Here is a 24,243-nt window from a genome sequence, read left to right on the forward strand (position 1 = left end):
TTACGAATTTTTCTACTTTGCTATTTTATTAGTCTTTATACAATGAGACAAAACAATAAAGATATAATTTTACGTCATTTTCTATTCTACTAAAAACTTAAGAAATCATCTTACCAATATTACAGTAAAAAATTGTGAGTAACTAGATTTTGTTTCTTCCTTCCAAAATTTAAGCTGAAAACAATATGGAAATATACAAATGGGGGTTTCTTAATAATGGATCATGATTGAAGAATATAATACTTAATAATGACACAGATAGTGCTTATGATATTCATTATAATGTCTGCAATTTTTCATTTACTGTATTGGCTTCTTTTTTTCCACACATGCCATTAAATTTCCATGCTGATACTGCAAGTATCCTGTTGCATTTCCAGCTGATCATGTTTTTCATGATACCAAACACTATAAGATAATCACATCAATGCCAACAAAACATGCTTTTTGATTAAATAAAGAACTCCCATAACTGATTGTTAGATTTATTAATTCTGTTTGGTAAAAACTGTATTAGTTTTAAATATAATCACGTCTTGTTAGTATGTCACTCAAGGATAAAAGTGATCAGATTATAATTTAACTTGAAAAAGAAAAAAATTTTTAGAACAGAAGAATTAAGAGGAAGACAGCAAATTGGCAGACCCCATGTCCAAAAAGCACACAACCAAGACAACGAAAGAGCAACCTTCTTTCCTCTGGCCAAGGCACAAAAGGTGGAGAGTCAAGAGCAACTTTTGCTACAAATTGAAAAGTGAAATTTCAATTTTGTCAATACAGCAATTGTGGAAGAACTCAAGGGGACAAATTGCAGAAACCAAATTCGTACATATCATGATCAGTAATTGTATATATAAGTATAGTGTGCATAAGAAGCAAGCTATTATATAGTTGGAGAAGTCAAAAGGATAAAGTGAGATTTGATTGCAGAGGTTGAGGTAATTTGATGTTTTTGTTCACTTTATAAAGTTTCAATAATCATGGGACTTGATGCTTTTGATAAAGCATGTTGTTGTCACAAATTTAAAATTAAATTTAGGATGATGGCCACAACTATCTACATCTGGAAGTCTCATTGATGAATGCATCAATTTCAAAAGCAGTAAATTCAATGCACTATATATGAAAGCATTGTCACTGCCATAAAAAACCATATTTCTAGAAAGAATGGGTGCTCCTACTCCAGTTGCTGTAGGAACAAGAGGCACAATTGGATCCCTTGTGAGGAAGGAAATTGAGTACTTCTCCAAATTTGAGATAGGAAACTCACAGAGACCTCAACCTCATTATGTTTGCAGACCTAGTTTTTGGGTGTTTCTGATGACAGGAAAGAGAAGGAAGAGAAGAGATAACAGTGTGTTTCTCCCAAAAATGTGTTCTGTTACACAAGTGGTGAAGAGCAGTGAATGGAACAGAGTTCCTGGTTATGGCTACAGGATCCTCAAGGATGACATCAATAACATTCATCTCTGACTGAATTTCAATCTACTTTCTTCAATTACTCTCCTCTTGTATCTTGAATTTCAAAAGTTAATGTTATTTTCACTTTCTGTTGCCAAATATTAGGCAAAGTTATGAAGTTCTTGAGTGTGAAAAAATATAGAAATGCAAATGGAGATTGGAAGTGTGAGTAGCAGCAGCTGCAAATCAGTTCTTGATCTCTGTATAAATCAAATTCAATTTAACATTATTGTCTGCTTCTTCATACCACCTGCAATTCACACCAGGCATAAGCTAAATTTCTCAAACAACCAAACAAAACTTACTATATTATTAAATACCATAAAAGGAACAAAAATGAGATCAATAAATAGAATTGTCTAAATTTATCTCCTTTGAGTGATAATAATATTAATTCAAATCTCATATACAAATATATATACAATTGTAAGAGAAGATAAGAAAGGAGAGAGATTATGAGCTATAACAGTTACTATCACCAAAATTTTTGAAAAATGTAAAATTTATCAATGTTTTTTTTTCAAATTTATATAAATGAGAAGATTGAAGTGGAGTTATAAATGGAGGAGTGAGAATGTATTCTTAATATATTTATTTAATGGAGAAAATCCTTTGGGGTTTGGTTAAAGTGATAGAAGAAGACGAAGGGGGTAAATAGTAAAAAAGATTAGCAATGGTTATCCTTTGATAATTGTGAAAGTCATCTGAAACTAAAACCCAAAATCTCTTTGCGCAGCTTCACCGGAAGATGTTACAATGATGGTTCTGTTCCGCAAGTTCCTCAAAGCAATACTCGCCGACAACACCCAAACCCAAACCCAAACCCAAACCAAAGCCCGAACCTTCCTCACCTCAATATACGCATTCCCCTGGTACGCGCCTCACCACAACAACCGCCACTCCCGCTCAACAAACAATTACAGATTCCTCTCTCCCGGCCCAGGCCCAGGCCCAGGCTCAGGCCCTCTCTTCCTCACTCGTCCCCCATGGAAACTCTCTCAATCCGCCACCCCTCTCTATTTTCACGAAAACGCCGTCGTTTTCCCCAAGGTCCACCCCTTCAATTTGCTTCGCTACGCTCCTCCTCTCCCTCTCCCTCTCCGTTTCCCTGATCCGGTTCCCTCCGTTTCCACCAATCCTTCCCTTTTCCACAGCTTCGTCAATCTCCCCAATTTCATATCCTTCTCCCGATTACTTTCCGGTCCTCTTCTCGCATGGTACCTTCGGGTTTTTTTTTTTTCTTTTTCTTTATCAAAACATTATTCGGTGCTTTAGTTTGGCCTTTTGTTTTTACACAGGATGATCTCCAACGAGTTCTATACTCCAGCATTTGTAGGGTTGGCACTCTCTGGGGCCACTGATTGGGTGAGTATCAACAACCAATGTTTTTTGCTTTTTACTTTCTATGCTGCAGCTTAACGTTATCGTTCACATGCTAAATGTGTTTGTTTTTATGTTGTTGTGTGATTCTAATAATTGATCGTAGCTGGATGGATACGTGGCTCGGAAGATGAAGATAGATTCCGTAGTGGGTTCCTACCTTGATCCCCTTGCTGACAAGGTATTCTCCACTCTCTTTTCCCCCTTCCACTTGTGTTTTTGTTTCATCTGGTTTTCTTCTTTCTTGAATCCAGGTTCTTATTGGTTGCGTTGCACTTGCCATGGTGCATAAAGATCTACTGCATCGTAAGTCCTTCTGCTTGCTACTCCTCTGGGTTGGTTCCTAAACAGTAGTTGGCTTAAGCATTCATGATTTTATCAAGATTAAAATAGAACTGAGAATACCATAGCATTAGGACATGTCCATGCTCTTAAAAATGGGTCTGCTGCTGTGAATTTGAAAGCAATGTCAACGATTTTAAGTGTCCGCAACAGCAATTGTGGCTTCACTTACCCTATTTGTCCACAATTTCCTGTAATATCAACAAATGCTACCATTCCAATTTAAAGCCTTGGCCTCTGAATGCCAGTTTTTGTAAATCTTTTAACTTAAGATGTTTCAATGTGAGGCTGACAAGAAGATGCAATTTTTATTTAATTATATGTTGCATTATCTCCGATTTATGTTTCGAGAACCCAGATACTACCATCTATGTTATGTAAAACTATCCATTCTGGTTTCTCATTTTGAAGCTGGACTTGTTAGTCTTGTGGTGTTTCGGGACGTCTTCCTTGTGGGGGGTGCAGTATTTCTAAGAGCAAATAGCTTGGGTTGGAAGGTATGAACAATGTGGCTCTCAACTTTTCCTTTTTGCTATAGAAATTGTATGGTCATCAAGATAAAATTTTGATGTTGTGTGTTTCTCTCAGTGGAAAAGCTGGTTTGATTTTTTTAACCTTGATGGAACCGCCCGCCAAAAGGTTGAACCACTCCTTCTAAGCAAGGTAAGCCAGATGGATGTTTTGAGCTTATCATACATATGGTGTTAAGTGCAGACTGGTTTATATAGACTAGTTGTATCACCTGCCTGTTGTGTTACTCTCCTTGATAATATTTAGGGTTATGATTGAGATGTGCAGAGACAGAACATTTTACTATATTTGATTTATTTCTTAACACGATCAACGAGTCCAAGCCCTTCCTTCAATTGAACCAAATGTTGGAGTTTGACTTATTAACATGATGATGATTAGTGTAAGCATATCTATACATGCAATTAGAGGAATTTGAATATTGTTTATCAACGGATACAGGACAAAACCCAAAGCTTGTAATGGTCTCAAATTACGTTCCCAATGACGCCCTTTAACCCTCAAGCTTTTCTAAGTATAAGTCGCTTTAATTTCTGACTTTACAAAACCCTCACTTTAATCCCTAACTTTGCAAAACTTCTCTCACTAAAATGCTTTTAAAAAGGAAAAAAAAATGTTATCTAGTAGTAAAATTATGATGGAGAGCCTGTGAAAAGTTCTCTTATCTTTCATACTTCTTGAGGAGGAACACAAATTTGAACAGGTGAATACAGTGTTCCAATTAGCTCTAGTTGCTGCTGCTCTTCTTCAACCAGAGTTTGGAACACAGGAAACTCAACCATATATTACTTATTTGAGGTAATCTTGTGAGAATTTTATGTTTCCCTTCCAGCAAATCATACCAGATATGAACTCGAACCATTTTCTGGTGCAGCTATTTAGTGGCTTCAACAACAGTGGCAACTACTGCAGCATATGGAGCACAATTTAGGAGATTTGCAGTAGTATCAAACTCGGTCTAGTTGAGTTTCCATTGAATGCAGAAGGGGATGGAGGGATCAGCACGAACTAGGACTCATTGCAGTTATTTATAACCATAATGAACAGGCTGTTTTCAAATATTGCCTTCTGATACGAGTTAGCATTAGTGTTTCAAGTTGTTACTGACAAATTTTAGATTTTTTTTTTCTTCTGAAATTCTGTGTTTGAGGAAAGTTTAAAACATCGTGATTTTAATTTATTTGATCAAGTCACAGGAAAGCCAAATTATAACCTGAATATACATTGCAACAATGCTATATGACCTGAACATAAATTGTAACAATTTGAAAAGCTTTGACAAAGTCTTAGTTGCCGAATTTGAAAAACAAAGGTAATCGTTTTCGTAATAAGAACTGTATTAAGATAATTAAAATATTTTTCTAATAAAACTGTTAAAAAAACAATATAATAAACGGGATTAATGCACTTAAATATAATTGTATAAGTGGTTTAGACTGGATGAATTTAATCTAATTTTAAATTCGACCCAATTAAGTATAATCGGACTGAGTTTATTTTTTTACTCACGATCAAATTTAACTTAATTCAACCATAATTTTGTTGGGTCAGATAATTTATAACTCAAGAATAAACATCTTCCAGTAACCATTTTTAGTATTTATAAGAAAATGAGAACATTTATAGAAAGTAATAAATAATATTCAAATGTAATAAAAATATTTTTTTCTTATTATATAAAGCAGATTGAATTTACTGTGTTTAAAATTCGTACATAAAAAACTTGAATTAGTAAAACAAAATTATTTGTAAGGACCCAGTTCAGGATTTGAACCCGACGTGAATCGAACACGCAACCTTCTGATCTGGAGTCAGACGCGCTACCATTGCGCCACGGATCCTTCGTATTGAAATTTACAAATACTATGTATAAGTATTTGTTTAGAAGAATCCTAAATCTCTACTGCTACGCTTTCTTTTCCCCAATTATTTATGAATGATTACGTTACTAATCACTGAAAGTATAGATGATCCCATGTAATAGTACGAATTTGAAACTTTTATTTGGAAACAGGGAATTCTCTTTTTTAAGTTACTCTTTCCATTAATGTATTGTATGACCTTTCTATTACAAGTTATATAACACTTCTTCTTCTTTTTCCTTTTTTTTTTGTCTTTAAACAAAATAACACTCAAAAGTGGAAATTATGCAGATTAAATCAAGTCTATTACAGTTTTTGTTTTTTAAATTAAAGCAGGAGTTTCGGCTATAAATATCTCCTCCTCCTGCTCTGGCCCATGGCACATGCTTCCAGAGTCAATGATTTATGTTTCTTCCTTTGTAGCTTTGTTTTTCTTTTTTTATTAACAAAATAACACTCAAATGTCAAACCATGCAGATTAAATCAAATCTTTGTGCTTACGTCGTGTAAAAGTGAGTGAATTCGTCTCCTACAAATTGGTTTCAATTAAAAATAGTTAATTTAATATAATTTATTACTTTCTGAATAAATAATTTTGTCAATACTTATATCCAAATGTTATGTTTTAATTGATTTCAAATTATAATTGTTATATATATATATATATATAAGGGTATTTTAATAATTTTCATTCTAAAAAAAAAAAAAAAAAACTTTCTAAACCCTTACTCACCTCTCTCATTCCTCTCAACCATTTCTCTTTTCTCTTTCTCACTCTAATATATATAATATTTTTTATTTTATATTGATTTAATTGTATAAATGTTCTTTAATCATAGATAATAAATTAATCCTTTAATATATTTATTATTTATTATTTATTTAATAATAAATAATAAATTAACCATAAATATATTATTAGCTTAAATTAATCGTAACCTAATTACATAAAAAGTATAAATTACATAAAATATCTATAAAAAAGATATACAATAAAGTAAATATAAATTAATCGTAACTTAATTATCTTCTATTGCTTGTTCATTGTGACAAGGAAGTGAGAAAAGAGATTCTTTATAGATCTCGACATGAAAGGATGAAAGATGAAGACGAGCCAATGATAGATTCTCCTTCACCTTCCCCTTCTTATTATATTTGATCAATTTTTTATAATCTTCTCCAACAATATCACCATCTTTTGTTACGCAAAGTAGGTTGAAGAATCTGCGTGGAAGAACGAGAGACACCACACTAGTCTTGGCCCAAGATGATTCTACTCTATATTCTTTCATACTCCATATTTCTATTGAATGGTTGCTCTCTTTAAAAACACATAGACTAAGCAATCCTGCATGTTCACTCAAAGCTATTTGATCAATGTTATTCCCAACATCAACTGGCACAACTATCTCAAAAAACATCCTTTTTGTTACATCAAAGCCAATGATAAAGACAACATGCATCTCTTCCTTCAAACAGCAACCCAACCAATAAATGACATTATTCAAAACTCTGCCTGGCCTATAATTCTCCCAGCCACAGGATGTGAAGGACAAATTGACAGGTTCAATTTCAATCCACTTATTAGCTCTGATCGAGAAAACTTGCGCCCTTTTTCTATCATTAGTGTTAAGATTTCTGAAAAGTTGAACCACCAAGTAGTCATCGGTTAATGGGTCATACCCCAAACCTTGAAACAATAAATCGTAAGAGACATCTTCGAGGGAATCCATGGGTGACTGACAAACTTGTTTGAGGAAACCTGTGCATGGGTTCCATAGATATATATACTTCCAACTTTTCAAAACTAAAAATCCTCGACAAGAACCTCCAAATTTTAAATATACATGATAAAAAATTTCATGTGGTACTTTGAATTGAACAAGACTAGAATCATGGTTTAGGGAGGCATTGAAGTCTATGGAGGGGAGTTCACGATTTTTTTCCCAAATAGAAAGGAACATAAGTTTCTCTGTTGAAGACATATCAAAATGCAATTTTATAAAGTGAGAATCAGATATCAAAGATAGCCACGACTTACACACACTTTTGCATCGAACAAGAGACTTCACATTCAACTTCAACAAGATTTCCATAATCACGTCCTCTGGCAGAAGTTCCATCCCTTTTCCGTCAGATTGTTTCTTCATTTGTGTTCTTGTAGGCTTCTTTGCTACTTTTTCTCTTATGAAACTATTGTTGTTTGAGAATATCAACTACAATACTTCTAAAGAAGAGTTCCATATATATACTCAAAAAGTATTATATTTAATATCTTTCTTGTTATCATTTGGTTATATATTCAATATTATAAAGTATCTGTTTCTCTATATATTTGATGTTATAAAATATATTTTTAAGATATTTGAAGTTAGTATATTATGATATAATAATTTATTTTTTTATATTATTATGATATATTCATAAGATATTATAATAATAATTTTAATTGATTATATAATATAGTTAAGATATAATATTTATTTATTTTTAAGGCATATAATTTATTTCATATATTTTTCTATTTATGGTTTGGAAAATTTATAAATACATGTCAATCTATCTCAAAAACTACTCACTAAATTTGATGAGAACAATATTATTTATACATAATTTATTTTTTAATTATATATATAATTAATTCTTGTTACTTGCATAAGATGGTATATTTTAACATTTTATCTAAAAACGAATGATTTTAAATTATTCACTAGGTAGTTTTGTATAACAATTTTATGTTTTAAAAAAAAACAATTTATATTTGTTAAAATTATATATTTTTTAGATTTGAAAAGATAAATGATAACATAACTTTAACTATATTATAAATAAATAATTTGTTATTGAACGTATACTGTTTAAATTTTATAGAAATCAATTTGAATAATTTTTAGAATGTGAAAACGTTAATCAAATTAAATATAAATCAATAAAATCGCGTATTAATTACAAATAATAATTATTTTTACTTTATGTTACCCGATTTAATTATATTTCACCAACATTGGTAAATAGTGAATATTTAAAAAGAGTAAGGAATGAATAATATATATATATATATATATATATATATATATATTTGATAAAATATTTATAAGTCTAGAAATTGAAGATTTTTAAGTTTAATTGTTGGTAAAATGTATGATTAAGTTTTCTGTCAATCTATTCAATTATAGATTCTTTCAACTGATTTATTCATACAATATACATTAAAACGTATACAATCTAATAAAAAAAATTAAATTGAAAAAAAAAAGTTTTATATTCCAATAACTTTTGAAGAAATCTACACATTTATTCTTTTAACAATGGAAATCTTTATTATAAAATCTTTAGTCCGACCAAAATTTTATAAAAGAAAATTAATTTAGTAAAAAAATGTGAAGATATATATTTAATATTCAAAATTTAAAAAAGTTACAAACATTATTGAAATACTTGTTTATAAATATATTAGTATTAAAGAAAAAAAAATTCTTTACCAAACTTATATTCAAACAAAGAAAAGTTTTATAAAAATAATTTTATTAATTTTTGGTTTCTATAAATATTTTTTTTTATTTTAAATATTATACACATTTTTTAAAGTTTAGTCTTTAAATTTAACATAAAATATTCTTTTGAATATTAAATAATAATAATCTACTATACGCTTATTTGTATCATTATTTTAAGAATTTTTAAATTATTCTGGTAGTAGGATTCTTTAACTATTTATTTACACTTAATTACAAAATTTGTCACTAATTCATTAAAATGCTATAAAATATTTTTGAATTTACTAAATAGTACAACTTTCAACATAATACATAAAATTTCATTTTTATTATAGATTTAATATGATTTTCATGCTTTATCATCTTTTATTTGATTTTTTAATAATTTTTTATGTAATCAAAATGGGTTATAACCCGCGAGCCAACTCGGCTTACCATGGGTTTGAGCTGGGTTGAGTTGGAAAAAAAATGTAATTTTTTTATGCATGTTAGTTTTCAACCCGGTTCACTTAGAACCCGGCTCACCTGGGTTGAACTCGTGGTGAGTCGGGTTGGTTTACCAACCCACCTAATTTAACTTAATTATTTATTATTTTGTGTTTAGCATTTTTTATTATATTGTAGATGAGGATAAAAAAGTGTTTCAAGAGAGAAAAATATTATAGATTTATTTATTCAAGACTTTAATATTATAAGTAGACAAGTGATACGACAAGTGATACAAAAATTATCAATATTCAGAATTTGTTTGTTCGCCTGCGTTTGTTTTTGGATTACGCTTGGATTGTATAATATTTTTTTATTTATCTTTGGAGTTTAACATCATTTTAGAGTGAATATAATTTTTTTATTTAAAAAAAACTTATAATTAAGTGAGTCAACCCGTTTAACCCACCAACCCGTAATGGGACGGACCAGATTCAAATTTTTTAGCTTTCTAATAAGTTAATCGGATTTGGTTGACTTACTGAGTGACCAATCTGTAGTGTGCCAGACTGAGTCGAGCCGGATTACCCATTTTAACAGCTCTAAATGATTGGTAGATTTTAAAAAGTCAACGTAATTAAAAATATCAAAATTCATAATAATACTTAATATAATTTTTTTAAAAAACTTTTTAACTCATTTATTAACATAATATTAACGGACCACATATATATATATATATATATATATATATATATATATATATATATATATATATATATATATTATATGAATCAACTAGTATTTATCTAATGAAATTTTCCAATCGGTTTACATAAGCTTTTGTTTTATCCTTAATTATCATTTTATGTAATCTATCTAATATACAATGGGGAATCGCTTAGTATATGCAATTATGTCCCTGTTTTATTCTTAATAAATTTTCATTTAATTAAAATAAAAAGTTCTAAAATAATTTCATGTCCTCGTCTTGAAATAACATTTAGATAAGGTGATTACGAGTTTTTTTTTTCTTGTTTTAGATAGTTGGAGCATCTTAATCATCATTAAATATAAAAATTTATTAAATTCAACTTCATAAATATTGACAAAAAAAAAATAGTTAGTATAGATTTCATTAACAATTGTGGAAAAAAAATCCTTATTAATTCATCCGACAAAAATAATGATTAATAATTGAACTTAATTTATGTAATTGTTTTATTTTATTTATTTTATTTAAAATTATATTTGATTTTTATTTTTGTAAGAATTATCTTTTGTTGAGTCTAATTGCATTGATTTATACATTTTTGTAGTTTTAAAACGATCATATAGTGTTCTACATTTGAAATTTTGTGTTATTTTATATGATTTTTGGAATTTAAAGTTAATTTTTTTTATTTTTATATAAAAATCTATGTGAATCATGAATAGACTTGACCATGGCTTAAAAGCTAATTACGTAGTTCAGTTTTTATTGTTTTTAAAATTATTGATCTCTTTTCTTTGTTCTCAAATTTAAAATTGCTTCCTTTATTTTGTCTTCTCTCTTGTGTGTTTTTTTTCAAACCATCAAATAAGGATTGTACAATTTTAATTGAGATCTGAGTCGATTGTTTAAAATTTCGATTTTTTTTCTCACTAATTAATTATTTAAACTTGGATATAAATATTGAAAAATTGTAATAACAAAAATTATATGAATCTTGAATTTGTGTTAACTTTTTGTTTTCTTGAATTTCATTTTCAACTCTACTTCTGATATTGAATTTTTGCATTTCAATTCATATGTTTTAGACCAAAATTCCCAATTTATTCTACAAATGAAGAAAATTAAAGATTAAATATAATATGCATGTTTTCTTGTAAATTCAGGTTAAATTCTAGTAAAAAATGTATATATATATATATATATATATATATATATATATATATATATATACACACACGATATTAACACGTTAGTCCCTCTATTTGAAAGAATGAAGGGAAATTAAATGTTCTCTTATTTACATTAACACAGAGGAATATCTCAATCTCATTTAACATCATCACTTACTAATTACACAAACATATTTTAGATGATTCTCTTTTGTTTGTTCTTTTAGCTTTTTTTTTATTTGTTGTTGTGATGTGTAAGAAGATAAGATTAAAGAAATTAATTACAATTTAATAAATATTGATATATCATGTTCTTCAATAAAATAAAAAAAAGTAAAAATAAAAGTAATCTCGCTAGGATATTGCTATTTTTGAGAATTTCACTAATAAAAGAACTAAAATATAAAACTATACATTATTTAAGAAACTATTTACCTTATTTAAGGAGCTATCAATAAATGTCTCAGTCTTTTAAACAAAATAACACTCAAATGTGGAAACAATGCACGTTAAATCAAGTCTTTGTGCTTACGAGGTGTAAAAGTGAGTAAATTCGTCTCCTACAAATTGGTTTATTAGATATTCAATTAAAAATAGTCAATTTAATATAATTTCTTTCTTTCTGAATAAATAATTTTGTAATACAACTGGATGATAGTTAGGTAAGTTCTTTGTGTACTATAATTTTGTAAATAAATATTTTTTAAAATTTATTTTATATAATTATTATTGTAGTATAACTAAATATAGATTGATCTAACTCAATTATTTATAGTAGTACAATGTAAATATTTACTTATTTTATTATTGTTATTATAAATATTTTAATTAAAATTAAAGTGTCAATATTTATATTGGATAAACAAATAAATTTAATAAATTTAGTATATAAAGTGAATCACAATATTAATTTATTTTGGTTTTCCTAGTCTGTCATACCTAATTTATCAAATTGATGAAATAAAAATAAAACGAAACAAGTTGACATTTTTAATGTGAAGTATTGATATAGGAATTCAGAAATGAGAAATGTTTTAGACACTCTAATAACCACCCAAACTAAAATAAAGAATAGTAATAGGAGGTTCGTAGTCTAGTGACTTTTTTTTGGGCTATATATGTTTGATAAATTAACCTTGTGTGGTAGATTAGGTGGACAAGTTATTTCATCACACAAGTGTATGTTTTCCAAGAATTTGATATCAATGCTTATATTTGGATGTCAAGTCTAAAATCGATATGCATGATTATGTGTTAATTAATTTGAGAGTATAATTGTTATATATATATATATATATATATATATATAGGTTTAAATATGTTTTTAGTTCCTTAACTTGTGAAAATTGGAATTAGTCTCTCTTCAAAACTTTAGAAATGTGTGAATTTAGTCCTTTTAACTAAATTTTGTTAGGTTTATTTGATGTTTCAAGGTCGTTTCATGATAACATTTGAGTTGTTTACACCGTTTGACACATTTTTGCTTCAATGTTAACTGAAAAATATGTTTGAAACATCAAATAAAGTTAACAAAATTTAGTTAAAATGACTAAATTCACACATTTCTAAAGTTTAGGGACTAAATTGGTCCAAAGTTTCAAAGAGTGACTAATTCCAATTTTCAATGAAAATTAAGGGACCAAAAACATATTTAATCATATATATATATATATATTGATTTAATTGTATGAATGTTCTTTCGTAAAATTAGCTTAACTTTTTGTTTCTATTTTATTTGCATGTTTGTTGTATTTTCTTTTTGCAATTATCACCTTATTGATGTGAGTAGAGAATGATATTTTAGCAGAGTAAGAGCTAAACAATAAGGGTACAAATGCATAGTAGGAGTAGTTTATATATATATATATATATATATATATATATATATATATATATATATATATATATATATATATATATATATGTATGTACGTAATGTTTTGTAAAACTCTCTAGTATAAATATTTGTTTTTTTAGAAGTTTGTGGTGTATAAAGTTTGATGTTACGTTATGTTTGGATAATGTACTTGAAATTTTATATGCTTTCTTTTCAGTTCATTGTTCTTGTTTATTAAAGATGTGATGTTTTTATAAATAGTGTTAAAAAAATGAAATTTTACATCATCAAATAATTATTTAATAGTACCAATAGTGTGCAACGATAATGATACATAATAAATTAATCATTTTAAAGTAAATTTTTTTTATATTAAATGGAAAAAAAACAATCTCCAAATTAACGTAAATATATTATTAGTTTGAAGTTAAGTTTGCTATAAATTATTTATTAGAAATAACAATTAGACTAGGTTACCTCTAAAAAAATATATAAAAAGGAGTTGCTCATTATATATGATTATAAATAAAGATATTATTTTAACATGATATGAAAGAAAAAGTATAAATTACATAAAATCCCTATAAAAAAATATACAATAAAGTAAATATAAATGAATCGTAACCTAATTATCTTCTAGTGCTTATTCATTGTGACAAGGAAGTGAGAAAAGAGATTCTTTATAGATCTCGACATGAAAGGATGAAAGATTTAGACGAGCAAAAGATAGATTCTCCTTCACCTCCCCCTTCTTATTATATTTGATCAATTCTTTCTCATCTTTTCCAACAATATCACCATCTTTTGTCACGCAAAGTAGGTTGAAGAATCTGCGTGGAACAACAAGAGACACCACACTAGTCTTGGCCCAAGATGATTCTATTTTGTATTCTTTCATTCTCCATATTTCTATTGAACGATTGCTCTCTTTATAAACACATAGACTAAGCAATCCTGCAAGTTCACTCAAAGCTTTTTCATCCGTGCTATGCGCAACATCAATTGGCGCAGCTATCTCATAAAACTTCTTTTTTGTTACATCAAAGCCAAGGATAAAGACAACTTCCATCTCTTCCTTCAAACAGCAACCCAACCAATGAATGGCATTATTCAAAACTCTACATGGCCTTTTATTATCCCTACAGGATTTGAAGGACAAATTGATAGGTTCAATTTCCATCCACTTATTAGCTCTGATCGAGAAAACTTCCGCACCTTTTCTATCATTAGTGTAAAGGTTTTTTAAAAGTTGAACCACTAGGTAGTCATCAGTTAATGGGTCATACCCCAAACCTTGAAACAGCAAATCATAAGGATTATCTTTAAGGGAATCCATGGGTGACCGACAAACTTGTTTGTGGAAACCCGTGCATGGGTTCCATAGGCATAGATGATTCCAACATTCCAAAATTAAAAATCCTCGACAAGAACCTCCAAATTTATAATATCTAGGATGAAAAATTCCATGTGGTACTTCGAAGCGAACACAACTAAAATCGTGGTTTAGGGACGCATTGAAGTCTATGGAGGGGAGTTCAAGATCTGTTCCCCAAATTGAAATGAACAAAAGTTTCTCTGTTGGAGCAGAGAGATCAAAATGCAATTTTGTAAACTGAGAATCAGAGATCAAAGATAACCACGACTTACACACGCTTTTGCATCGAACAAGAGACTTCACCTTCAACTTCAACAAGATTTCGATAATCACGTCCTGTGGCAGAAGTTCCACGCCTTCTCTGGCTGAATGTTTCTCCATTTGTGTTCTTTGTGTTCTTGTAGGCTTCTTTGTTACACAACCAATTCTAGCTGGTTTTCTATTATGAAACTATTGCTGTTTGAGAATATCAATTACAATACTTCTATAGAAGAGTACCAATTATATACTTAAAAAAATATTATATTTCATATCTTTTAATATAATAACCTATTATCATTCGGTTATATATTTAATAGTATAAAGTATCTATTTTTTTTGTATATTTGATATTATAGAATATATTTAAAATATTTGAAGTTAATATATTATGATATAATAATTTTTTTTTATTATTATGATATATTTATAAGATATTATAATAATAATTTTAATTGATTATATAACATAGTTAAGATATAATATTTGTTTATCTTTAAGGCATATGATTTGTTTGATATATTTATTTATTTATAGTTTAATTTTTTTTTAAATACATGTTATAACAGAACATTTTTTACTGACTTTGAATATCGATTATAAATATGTGGGTCAATCCATCTCAAAAACTATTCACTAAATTTGATAAGAAAAGTATTATTTATACATGATTTTTTTTTGAATTATATATAGTTAATTCTTGTTACTTATATTTTAACATATTATCTAAGAGTGATATTAAATTACTTATTAGGTAGTTTTATGTAACAACATTATATTTAAAAATCAAAAACAATTTATATTATGTTAAATTTCTATTTTTTTAGTTTTGAAAAGATAAATGATAACATAAGTTTAACTATATTATAAATAAATAATTTTGTATTAAACATATATTATTTAAATTTAATAGAAATCAATTTGAATAATTTTTAGAATATGAAAACGTTAATCAAATTAAATACAAATCAATAAAATTGTGTATTAATTAAAAATAAATATTTTTTTACTTTATGTTACCCAATTTAATTATATTTCACCAACATTGGTAAGTAAAGAATATTTAAAAAGAGTAGTTTTAAAACGAACATATAGTGTGGTACATTTGAAATATTGTGTTATTTTATATGATTTTTGGAATTTAAAGTTAATTTGTTTTATTTTTATATAAAAATCTATGTAAAGCATGAATAAACTTGACCATGGTTTATAGGCTAATTACATAATTCATTTGTTCAGTTTTTATTGTTTTTAAAATTATTTATCTCTTTTCTTTGTTCTCAAATTTCAAATTTTGCGTATTTTTTTGTCTTTTCTCTTGTGTGTTTTGTTCAAACCATGAAACAAAGATTGTACAATTTTAATTAAGATTTGAGTCTATTGTTTAACATTTCGATTATGTTTTTTCTCACTAATTAATTGTTTAAAGTTGGATATAAATATTGAAAAAACTATAATAACAAAATTTATATGAATCTTGTATTTGTGAATTATTTAAAGAACTTAATTACAATTTAATAAATATTGATATATCATGTTCTTCAATAAAATAAAAAATAAAAGTAATCTCACTAGGATATTACTATTTTTGAGAATTTCACTAATAAAAGAACTTAAATATAAAACTATACATTATTTAAGAACCTATTTACCTTATTTAAGGAGTTATCAATAAATGTCTCAGTCTTTTAAACTCCAAATCGAATATTTACTAAAAAAAAATAAGTGTAGATATTTATTGGTGTTATGATAAATAGGAGAGAAATTAAAAAAAAATCTTAGTTAATTGTTTAAAAAGAAAAAACGTATTCGAAGAACGACCATGCTAATTAAAACAATAAAAAATTAATATTATGCTTTAATTTTTATTATATATAGTATAATCGCATAACTAACATCATTTGTTTGATAAGATTTTTTAAACTAATTTCTTTAAAATTCAGAAATTAAAAATGAATAAATTATAAATTTCATAAGCTAAAATCATAACTAAATAATTTTTATTGTAAGGTTTTTATACACAACTTAAGTTTAGTATCAAAATGAGCAACAAACAAAAATCTATGAAGCTTCTTTGTTTCTATTTGTTATCATTTACGCACAAGAATTATTTACCACAACTCAACACCCTGACAACCTCTCTGAGCTTTCTTTACATTTAATTATTTATTTACCATTTTTAAGTTACGTGTTTCATTAATTTTATATTTAATAGTATTCTTTAGTTGTGGTATGATTTAATATTTTATTTATTTATTTTCCATTTAATGTAATTTTTATATTTTAAGAAAATTGAATGTAATTCTTTCGATTAAATCAACAATATCAATGTGATTTACAAAATAATGAAGTGACATTTATTAATGCAATATGCACTCTTTTTACAGGTTTATTGTTCAGATACAAAATGGAAAGAATGGTGACATTTACCTAAAATAAAAGACTAGATTGAGTTTTTTTTTAAGTATAAACAGTACATTAAATAAAAAATATAAAAAATACTATTAAATCTTTTAAATATCATTTACGTAAAGGAAATTTCTTTGAAAAAAAACACATTTGGATGCGGGACCGGGTTTTTGTTTCTTTAGGCTAATCAGTTTTTGAAATTTGAGATAAATATGATACTCGTTTATCGTATTCACGTACATTTTTTTTTTTAAATTTGAAACGCCATCATTTCTATTTTTGAAATTGTTAATACTAAAACGATATTGAAACGGATTTACTTTGTTTGAGTAACTAAAAATGTTTTGGATGTGTAGGGCTATGCTGTTCCAAACCTTCAAATTCTTCTGCAATCTTGTCTCAGTGGCGGATCTTCTCCTCAAGTCTTGACTCTCCTCTTGATCCTGAGGGGTGGAGACCTACAAAAGATCCTCCGATGCCAAAGTCAGTTTCAGAGCAATGGTTTTTGTCAGGGGATAGTAATAAATGTGCATTCAATGTAACCTATCTACTACTCACCGTAAACCTGTATTTATAGTTTTTGCTATGGGCTTGGAATTAGTGAAAAGTTAATCACGGCCCAACATAGCCCAATAGCTCCTAATTTCTACTTACCTCTAAACCAGGTTAATTTATCTAAGCCACAATGATTAGTAATTTGGCCGGTTGGCGAGGTACGGGCGTCCGCCCACGTGATACGGGCGTCCGCCTTACCTATTCGATCCTTCACATTTACGAGGTAATCTTCCAAGCCTTCGACATCGGGGAAGGCGAACGGTCGTTGGCCCTATGGATGACTTGGGGCACTAGATTGGGCGGACGGCCATCTACGTGGGCATCCTTCCGTACGGCGTCCGGCACTCCCTGGTACAAAAAATATATTTAAAATCATTATTTTCTCCTTAAACTTTTTTATACAAAATGTAAACTAAATTTTACTAAAAAGGTCAATAAACATATACAAATAATTTATAATAATAAATATATAAAGAAAATTATTTATTTTATGCAATCCCACCAACTACCATCATGATTGTGGCAGTGAGGTTGAAGAAGCTTAGTTGAGAGTTACGAGAGACAGAGGAGAGAGAGAGAGAGAAAGAAAGAAAGAAAGAGAGAGCGCGCGAAAGGTGTTGTTTTGATGAGTAATGAGTGAAAGAGGTCCACGCACACACACCAAATTCCGTTGAAGACTGTCTGGTAAACTACCTATTATCTCTGTATTGGGCAAACATTCTCACTCACCCTTCAGCGCCGGCAAAATGAGGAACCTGTTGCTCAGCTTGCCGCCCTTCCAGATTGCTCCTCTCTTCACCGTCTCAACGTGGTGGGACCAAATCAACGCCTCCACGCGCTGGCAGACCGCTGTTTTCTTCTTCCTCTGCGCTGCTTATGCTCTCGTCGCTTTTATCGCTTTAGTACACTCCTTTTCCTCTTCTCCTTCTTCAACTCTTTTTTTATTTCATCCACCCAAATTCCAATTATTATACTATTCTACCTCTTTTTGTTTTATTCTGCTCTCTAATTTTCTTTTTTCATTTTGCAGGTTCAATTGGTCAGAATTGAAGTTAGAGTGCCTGAGTACGGTTGGACAACGCAGAAATTTTTTCATCTCATGAACTTCGTTGTCAACGGAGGTCGTGTCTCAATCCTTGCTCGTTTCAATTTGAGTTTTATTTGACTACAGTTGCTTAGGTGGTATTTGAGTACTTGTTCCGTCAGAATTGGAGTTTTATCTTCATAATTCGTGTGAACTTTTTATTCAAATCCTTATCTTGTGGGTTACCGAGATAAAACGTGTTTGTTTTGTTTTGACATCTGTTTATTTCCTTTTGTTTTTGGTCTTTTCAATTTGCAGTTCGAGCAGTGGTGTTTGGATTGCACAAGTTAGTTTTTCTTTTGCAGCCTAAGGTTGGTTTTGCACCGTGTGATGTTTGGCTATTGATTGCAAGGCTGGTATGATGACGTAGATTTGCTGCTTATTTCCTTAGGTGTTGATTTTGGTGCTATTGGATCTGCCTGGATTGCTTTTTTTCTCGACATATACGCTTCTAGTCCTTTTCTGGGCAGAAATTTATCATCAGGCAAGGCAAACTTCACTTTATTCTTCTGAAACTATATAACTGCTTATTCCCTTTATTGAATTAAACAGACCTATTTTTTTTTTAAATAACAATTATCAGTTTTGCATGATCAAGGAAATTCTTTTCGTTCAAAAGGGAAATTCTAATTTTATTCCAATTACTCAGCAGGCAAGGGGTTTACCAACTGATAAGCTAAAGATAGTATATGTTTCAGTAAATGCCGTCCTGTATATTATCCAGGTATCCATCTCATTGTCTGGTCTACACTATTATTTATTTACGGTGGTATTTCCTGGTGCTCAGCAGTCATACTAACAGATTGGATCAAAGAAAAATGATAGTTGCACTTTCACTTGAACGGTGTCTGAACTTGAAACACTTCACTGATTTTTCTTCCTGTATATTCCGTCTTTTTTATATGGAAATTTTTTCTTTATTTTGGTTTCTAATTTCACGTGATGTGGGTTAGACATCATCATGCTGCATCTTCTCATTCTATGACCTGTTATGGTATCAAAATTTGGGCACCCACCTCCACCCACTTTACTGGAACAGAATTGTGGTGATCCCTACTCCAAAGTATGGGGACATTTTATATAGTTTGAGATCATCTGGTTTCTAGAAATATCATGGCATATGAATTCCCAGGAGAGATGTTTGCACGTGTTCAACCATAACTTATTTGATTTGGAAATTACTGACTCCAGAAAGGAAATCATTTTTGTGCATTAGTGATGGTTTACTACCTCTAGTGTATGCAAGATGCATGTTGTGCAAAGCCTAAATGTTTCAAAACAAACAGGAGTACTTTCTTTTTATAGTTGATGTCAGAAATCACAATACCAGTGTGCCTTTGGATTTTAGGTTTGCATTTGGATATACCTCTGGATAGATGATAACAGTGCCGTGGAGTTTATTGGAGAGATATTTATTGCAGGTTAGCTTTTTAATCAAAGGTTGATAATGTTATTATGTTTCACACCCACTTGCGAGTGAGTTTTGCCACCTTAGAATAAACGTCGTTATATGCGTATGCACTTTTAAAAATGTTTCCACCTTTTTTGTCAGTTGTATCATTTATGGCTGCTCTAGGCTTCTTGATATACGGAGGAAGGTGAGGCTTCTGCATTTTGTCTGTTGTCTATGAATTAATACCTCTGAGGTCTTTGTTTCATTCACTGACTACTCACTACTCATTACTCACTAGACTATTTTTTATGCTGAGGCGCTTCCCAATCGAATCTAAAGGAAGAAGGAAGAAACTTAATGAGGTATAAGCATTTTCTTTCGAGTGTGTCTATTTGGTAGTAGTATTATTTGTATGTCTTTGTGCAAATCATGTCGTGTCATCACACTACTGAAAGTCTCATTTGAGACACAATTTACTTCCCTCCCTTTATTTTCTGAAAAAAGGGTATTATTTATAATGTATACATGTTCCCTGGGATATCTTAGTATATTGCCAATTTGGTCCATGTGCCGGTATTTCAATAGAAAATGATTGTCTGCTTCTGTTGTCTCTTCATTTATATTTTTTTAATACGTAGATCTTCCAAACATACACACCAGAGACAAAGGTTTTGGCAATGGGCATGGGAGAATGTTTGCATGGGTTAGTTATTTGAATTGTTTCTTTTATAGGAGGAGAAAGGGATTTTCTTGAACTTGCAACATCTAAAGAACAGTAATCAACAAGAGCTCTTAAATGTTCTCCAAGTGATGTGAATGTATAGGTTTTGTCATTTTCCTAATTTGTTCCAACCTTTTCGTATGCGAAATTCAAGTTGTGCTCCGGTTCCAAAACTTAAAGCAACCGATGGAAACCAATTAGTTGTCATTGTATTTTCCTGCAATTATTTGTACTACAAATGTAATCAGTTTTAAGTAGCCTGCTTTTCCTATTTAAATCACAACAAATCAATATACTTTCCATTTTAGCCACAGACAACTTAATTTATTACATTATCGTCAACGGTCTTTAGTTTAAACAATAATGTTCTGTATGTACCCTTTTGAATTAGATTTAGTTTTCATCATTTTTGGAAATGACAAGAACCCCGTCTGACCTTCTGATATTCGAATATAACGGTGAAATTGAAAAAAAAAAACCTGCTCATATCAATATTACTTGTATTTATCTAAAATGGACTGGGTTTTGCAGGTTGGATCCGTTACAGCCATCTGTTTCACCTGTTTTCTGATAAGATGTGTTATGGTAATTTCTGCCTTTATTGTTTTAGTAATCTTTTTAACGCTCAAATAAGTATTTTCATAAGGGTGTCCATATAAATATGTCAATGTAGAATTTTAATCCTTATCTGCTTGTCTTCACATTATCATGTGTTATCGTTTTACTCCATTAGTATGGTAGTCTTCTCCTGTCTTCTTGCACCATTAATCAGAGAGGTTACCATCAGCAGACACAAAAGATGTGAACGTTTCTACAAATTAGTGCTGCTGTAGACATTTGATATAATACTTTTTGATGTATATTTCTTGGAGATGTAATTTTCTTTTTCTTTTTACAATGACAATGGACAACTACGAAGTATGTCAAAAATCGAGATGAGTTTTTGGGAAAAAAGATGACAGTGATTTTTTGTCTTTGATATGAGAACTAAGGCTGTAGAGTTCAAGTTAAATAATGCTATTTATGGTAGTATTCTTCAAGCAAATACCTTCTTTCTTAATCACACTTTGATGTGCATGCAGGGTTTTCTGTCTGCATTTGATTCAGATGCATCTCTTGATGTTTTGGATCATCCTCTTCTGGATTTGATCTATTACATGGTATGCTCTGCTTAATTATTCTTTTTTGTTATGGTTACTTGAAGTTTAATCTGTCGTTTTCTTGGCATTTGGAATTTAATTTTCACTTTTCAAAATGCAGCTGGTTGAGATCCTACCTTCAGCTCTGGTCCTCTACATCCTGCGCAAATTGCCCCCAAAGAGAATATCAGCTCAATATCATCCTATCCGTTAATTGTTGTTCATAGCGAATCCTAATTTATTAATTTGCCTTCCCATTGTTTATGATTTTAATTTAATGGTTCTTGGTTAGATAGATAATTTGAAGTTCATCAGGAACAACATAAAGAAAAAGATCCAGAAAAAGTCACATGGCAGTAGTTCTTATGGGGGTGATACTCAGCAGGTTTTGTAAGGTATACATGCAATAACAAGTCTCAAGAGCTTGAGTTATTTTCTGCAATTGGCCAAAAGAGGTGGGAGAGTGGGGGTTTCATGTAATCTTGAAGTTGTAGTGTTTCAGGCACGTCTTGTCCATGATACATCTATTTACTCCAACATTTTGTACAATGTTGAGTGTATTAATTTGGATTTGTTTATTAGTTAGATATACTTCAATTGAACAGAATTGGTATTGAATCTGAATGAATTACATGAAGGGGTGTCGCCTCCATTCTTTTGTTCTTGATTTTATGCATAAGATGGTGTTATAACAACAGATTTCACATTATTACCTAATATATGGTAAGATTGTTACTTTTTTATAACAATAATAATTAATATTACTACTCTGCAAATCACGTTCAAGCTAATTTGTAATTGGATAATAATACGTGAAAAAAAGAAGTGAGCTCAAGTTCAGTCTCTATCACAAAGGAGCATTTAAGGGAAACTTGATAGAGAGAAGTATTAGTCTTTTTATGTCCCCAGATTATGGTGGTTAGGAATAATGACTTTCAGAAATAATGATTCTTACTAACAAGTAATGTCAGTTTAGTTTATTATAAATACCTTTAGAAAAGTTAAAAGGTAATGTTATGTTTTTATTATATATTTTAATTATTCAATTATATTTTTAACTTTGGAATGATATTCTTAGAAGTGTAGATTTTAAGTGTTATGTTTTCAAAATTTTGTCAAATTTATGTGATATACTGCATTGAATGAACTTAGTTTCCTATTAGATTTTAATATAAAGATTGAATATTACCACCACTATTTGAATTGTTCATTTATTTATTTTTATTTAAAAACAAGGAGTAATGACCATCACTATTAAGTTTTGAATGATTCAATGAGCCACTATGAAATATCTTTTTATAATTCATTAGTATGCATATGTTAATCATGCTTTATATACTTAGTGAGATTTTAGTTGACTCTATTTGGTATTATTCTATTAATCACATCTATTTTTCTTATAATATCTAACCTGTAATAATAATAGTTTCCAAAATAGAAACATGTTATTAATAAAATTCTATTATTAAATATAGATAATTTAATTGTATTTTTTAATAATTATATCTTTTAATATATATATATATATATATATATATATATATATATATATATATAAATAGATAATATTCGTCTATTTAAATCACATAAATAACATAATATCAATAATCTTATAAAAATACTTAATATTTTATTAGAAAGATATTCATATTTTTGTATCTTAAAATATTCAACTCTCCGATGAATTATTTTTTTTACTTTTAAACATTCAAGAGCATACATTATGATTTTTCAATCTAATCAAATTCTGTCTCCTGAAAATCTTGCTCTAAATTCTACTAAAAACTATTATTTCATATTTAATAGATTATTATTATTATGTAATGAAAATATCCTGAATCATTAAAATCTAATCAATTTTTTAATAAAATGGATGTGATTGTATCTCTAAATAATAACAATCTTATAGTATATCTGAATAATATCAATTTTATTATTTCCTGAATAATTAATGTAATAATAATGTGACTATTTAATTGACATATATTTAAAATAAAATAAACCTATTTTAAAAAATCTAGAATCGTCCAATTGCAAAACAGTGCAAGAATCACAAATAATAATAATAAAAATAAAATAGATACAGTTG

General features: G+C 29.0%; 5 protein-coding genes and 1 non-coding gene across 11 annotated transcripts; 3 read left to right on the forward strand and 3 right to left on the reverse strand.

Moving 5' to 3' along the window:
* The first annotated feature begins 557 nt into the window (after positions 1–557).
* Positions 558–1,705, forward strand: LOC108330307 (uncharacterized). The gene has a single exon (XM_052869409.1). The coding sequence runs from the start codon at positions 1,168–1,170 to the stop codon at positions 1,471–1,473; it is 306 nt and encodes a 101-aa protein (XP_052725369.1). The 5' UTR covers positions 558–1,167; the 3' UTR covers positions 1,474–1,705.
* Positions 1,706–2,079: 374 nt separating this feature from the next.
* Positions 2,080–4,903, forward strand: LOC108332688 (cardiolipin synthase (CMP-forming), mitochondrial). 3 transcript variants are annotated; one of them, XM_017568005.2, is made up of 8 exons: positions 2,080–2,678; positions 2,760–2,826; positions 2,948–3,022; positions 3,096–3,147; positions 3,595–3,680; positions 3,772–3,846; positions 4,397–4,512; positions 4,589–4,903. In XM_017568005.2, exons 1-8 carry the CDS (start codon positions 2,218–2,220, stop codon positions 4,674–4,676), a joined length of 1,020 nt encoding a protein of 339 aa, XP_017423494.1. In that variant the 5' UTR covers positions 2,080–2,217; the 3' UTR covers positions 4,677–4,903. The 3 variants fall into 3 exon arrangements, with proteins under 3 accessions (XP_017423494.1, XP_052727396.1, XP_017423500.1); XM_052871436.1 differs by having other exon boundaries at positions 4,400–4,512; XM_017568011.2 differs by having other exon boundaries at positions 2,084–2,678; positions 4,418–4,512.
* A 580-nt stretch (positions 4,904–5,483) lies between these two features.
* On the reverse strand, positions 5,484–5,555 carry TRNAW-CCA (transfer RNA tryptophan (anticodon CCA)). The gene has a single exon. It is a non-coding gene; the product is annotated as a tRNA-Trp (tRNA).
* Positions 5,556–6,595: 1,040 nt separating this feature from the next.
* LOC108330304 (F-box protein CPR1-like) lies at positions 6,596–7,309 on the reverse strand. The gene has a single exon (XM_017564797.1). The coding sequence runs from the start codon at positions 7,307–7,309 to the stop codon at positions 6,596–6,598; it is 714 nt and encodes a 237-aa protein (XP_017420286.1).
* Positions 7,310–13,863: 6,554 nt separating this feature from the next.
* Positions 13,864–14,976, reverse strand: LOC108330296 (F-box/kelch-repeat protein At3g23880). The gene has a single exon (XM_017564788.2). It carries the CDS (start codon positions 14,974–14,976, stop codon positions 13,864–13,866), a length of 1,113 nt encoding a protein of 370 aa, XP_017420277.1.
* A 3,358-nt stretch (positions 14,977–18,334) lies between these two features.
* LOC108339451 (tobamovirus multiplication protein 1) lies at positions 18,335–22,818 on the forward strand. 4 transcript variants are annotated; one of them, XR_008246423.1, is made up of 12 exons: positions 18,335–18,719; positions 18,848–18,938; positions 19,160–19,212; positions 19,293–19,385; positions 19,551–19,625; positions 20,250–20,322; positions 20,454–20,499; positions 20,593–20,656; positions 20,933–20,997; positions 21,547–21,600; positions 22,098–22,175; positions 22,276–22,336. XR_008246423.1 is itself a non-coding variant. In XM_052871551.1 (11 exons), exons 1-11 carry the CDS (start codon positions 18,564–18,566, stop codon positions 22,366–22,368), a joined length of 876 nt encoding a protein of 291 aa, XP_052727511.1. In that variant the 5' UTR covers positions 18,335–18,563; the 3' UTR covers positions 22,369–22,818. The 4 variants fall into 4 exon arrangements, 3 of the variants coding, with proteins under 3 accessions (XP_052727511.1, XP_017432098.1, XP_052727512.1); XM_052871551.1 differs by lacking the exon at positions 20,933–20,997 and having other exon boundaries at positions 22,276–22,818; XM_017576609.1 differs by lacking the exon at positions 20,933–20,997 and having other exon boundaries at positions 19,554–19,625; positions 22,276–22,818.
* Positions 22,819–24,243: the final 1,425 nt, after the last annotated feature.

The sequence above is a fragment of the Vigna angularis genome, chromosome 1 (assembly GCF_016808095.1).
Source record: "Vigna angularis cultivar LongXiaoDou No.4 chromosome 1, ASM1680809v1, whole genome shotgun sequence".
Classification (NCBI taxonomy): domain Eukaryota; kingdom Viridiplantae; phylum Streptophyta; class Magnoliopsida; order Fabales; family Fabaceae; genus Vigna; species Vigna angularis.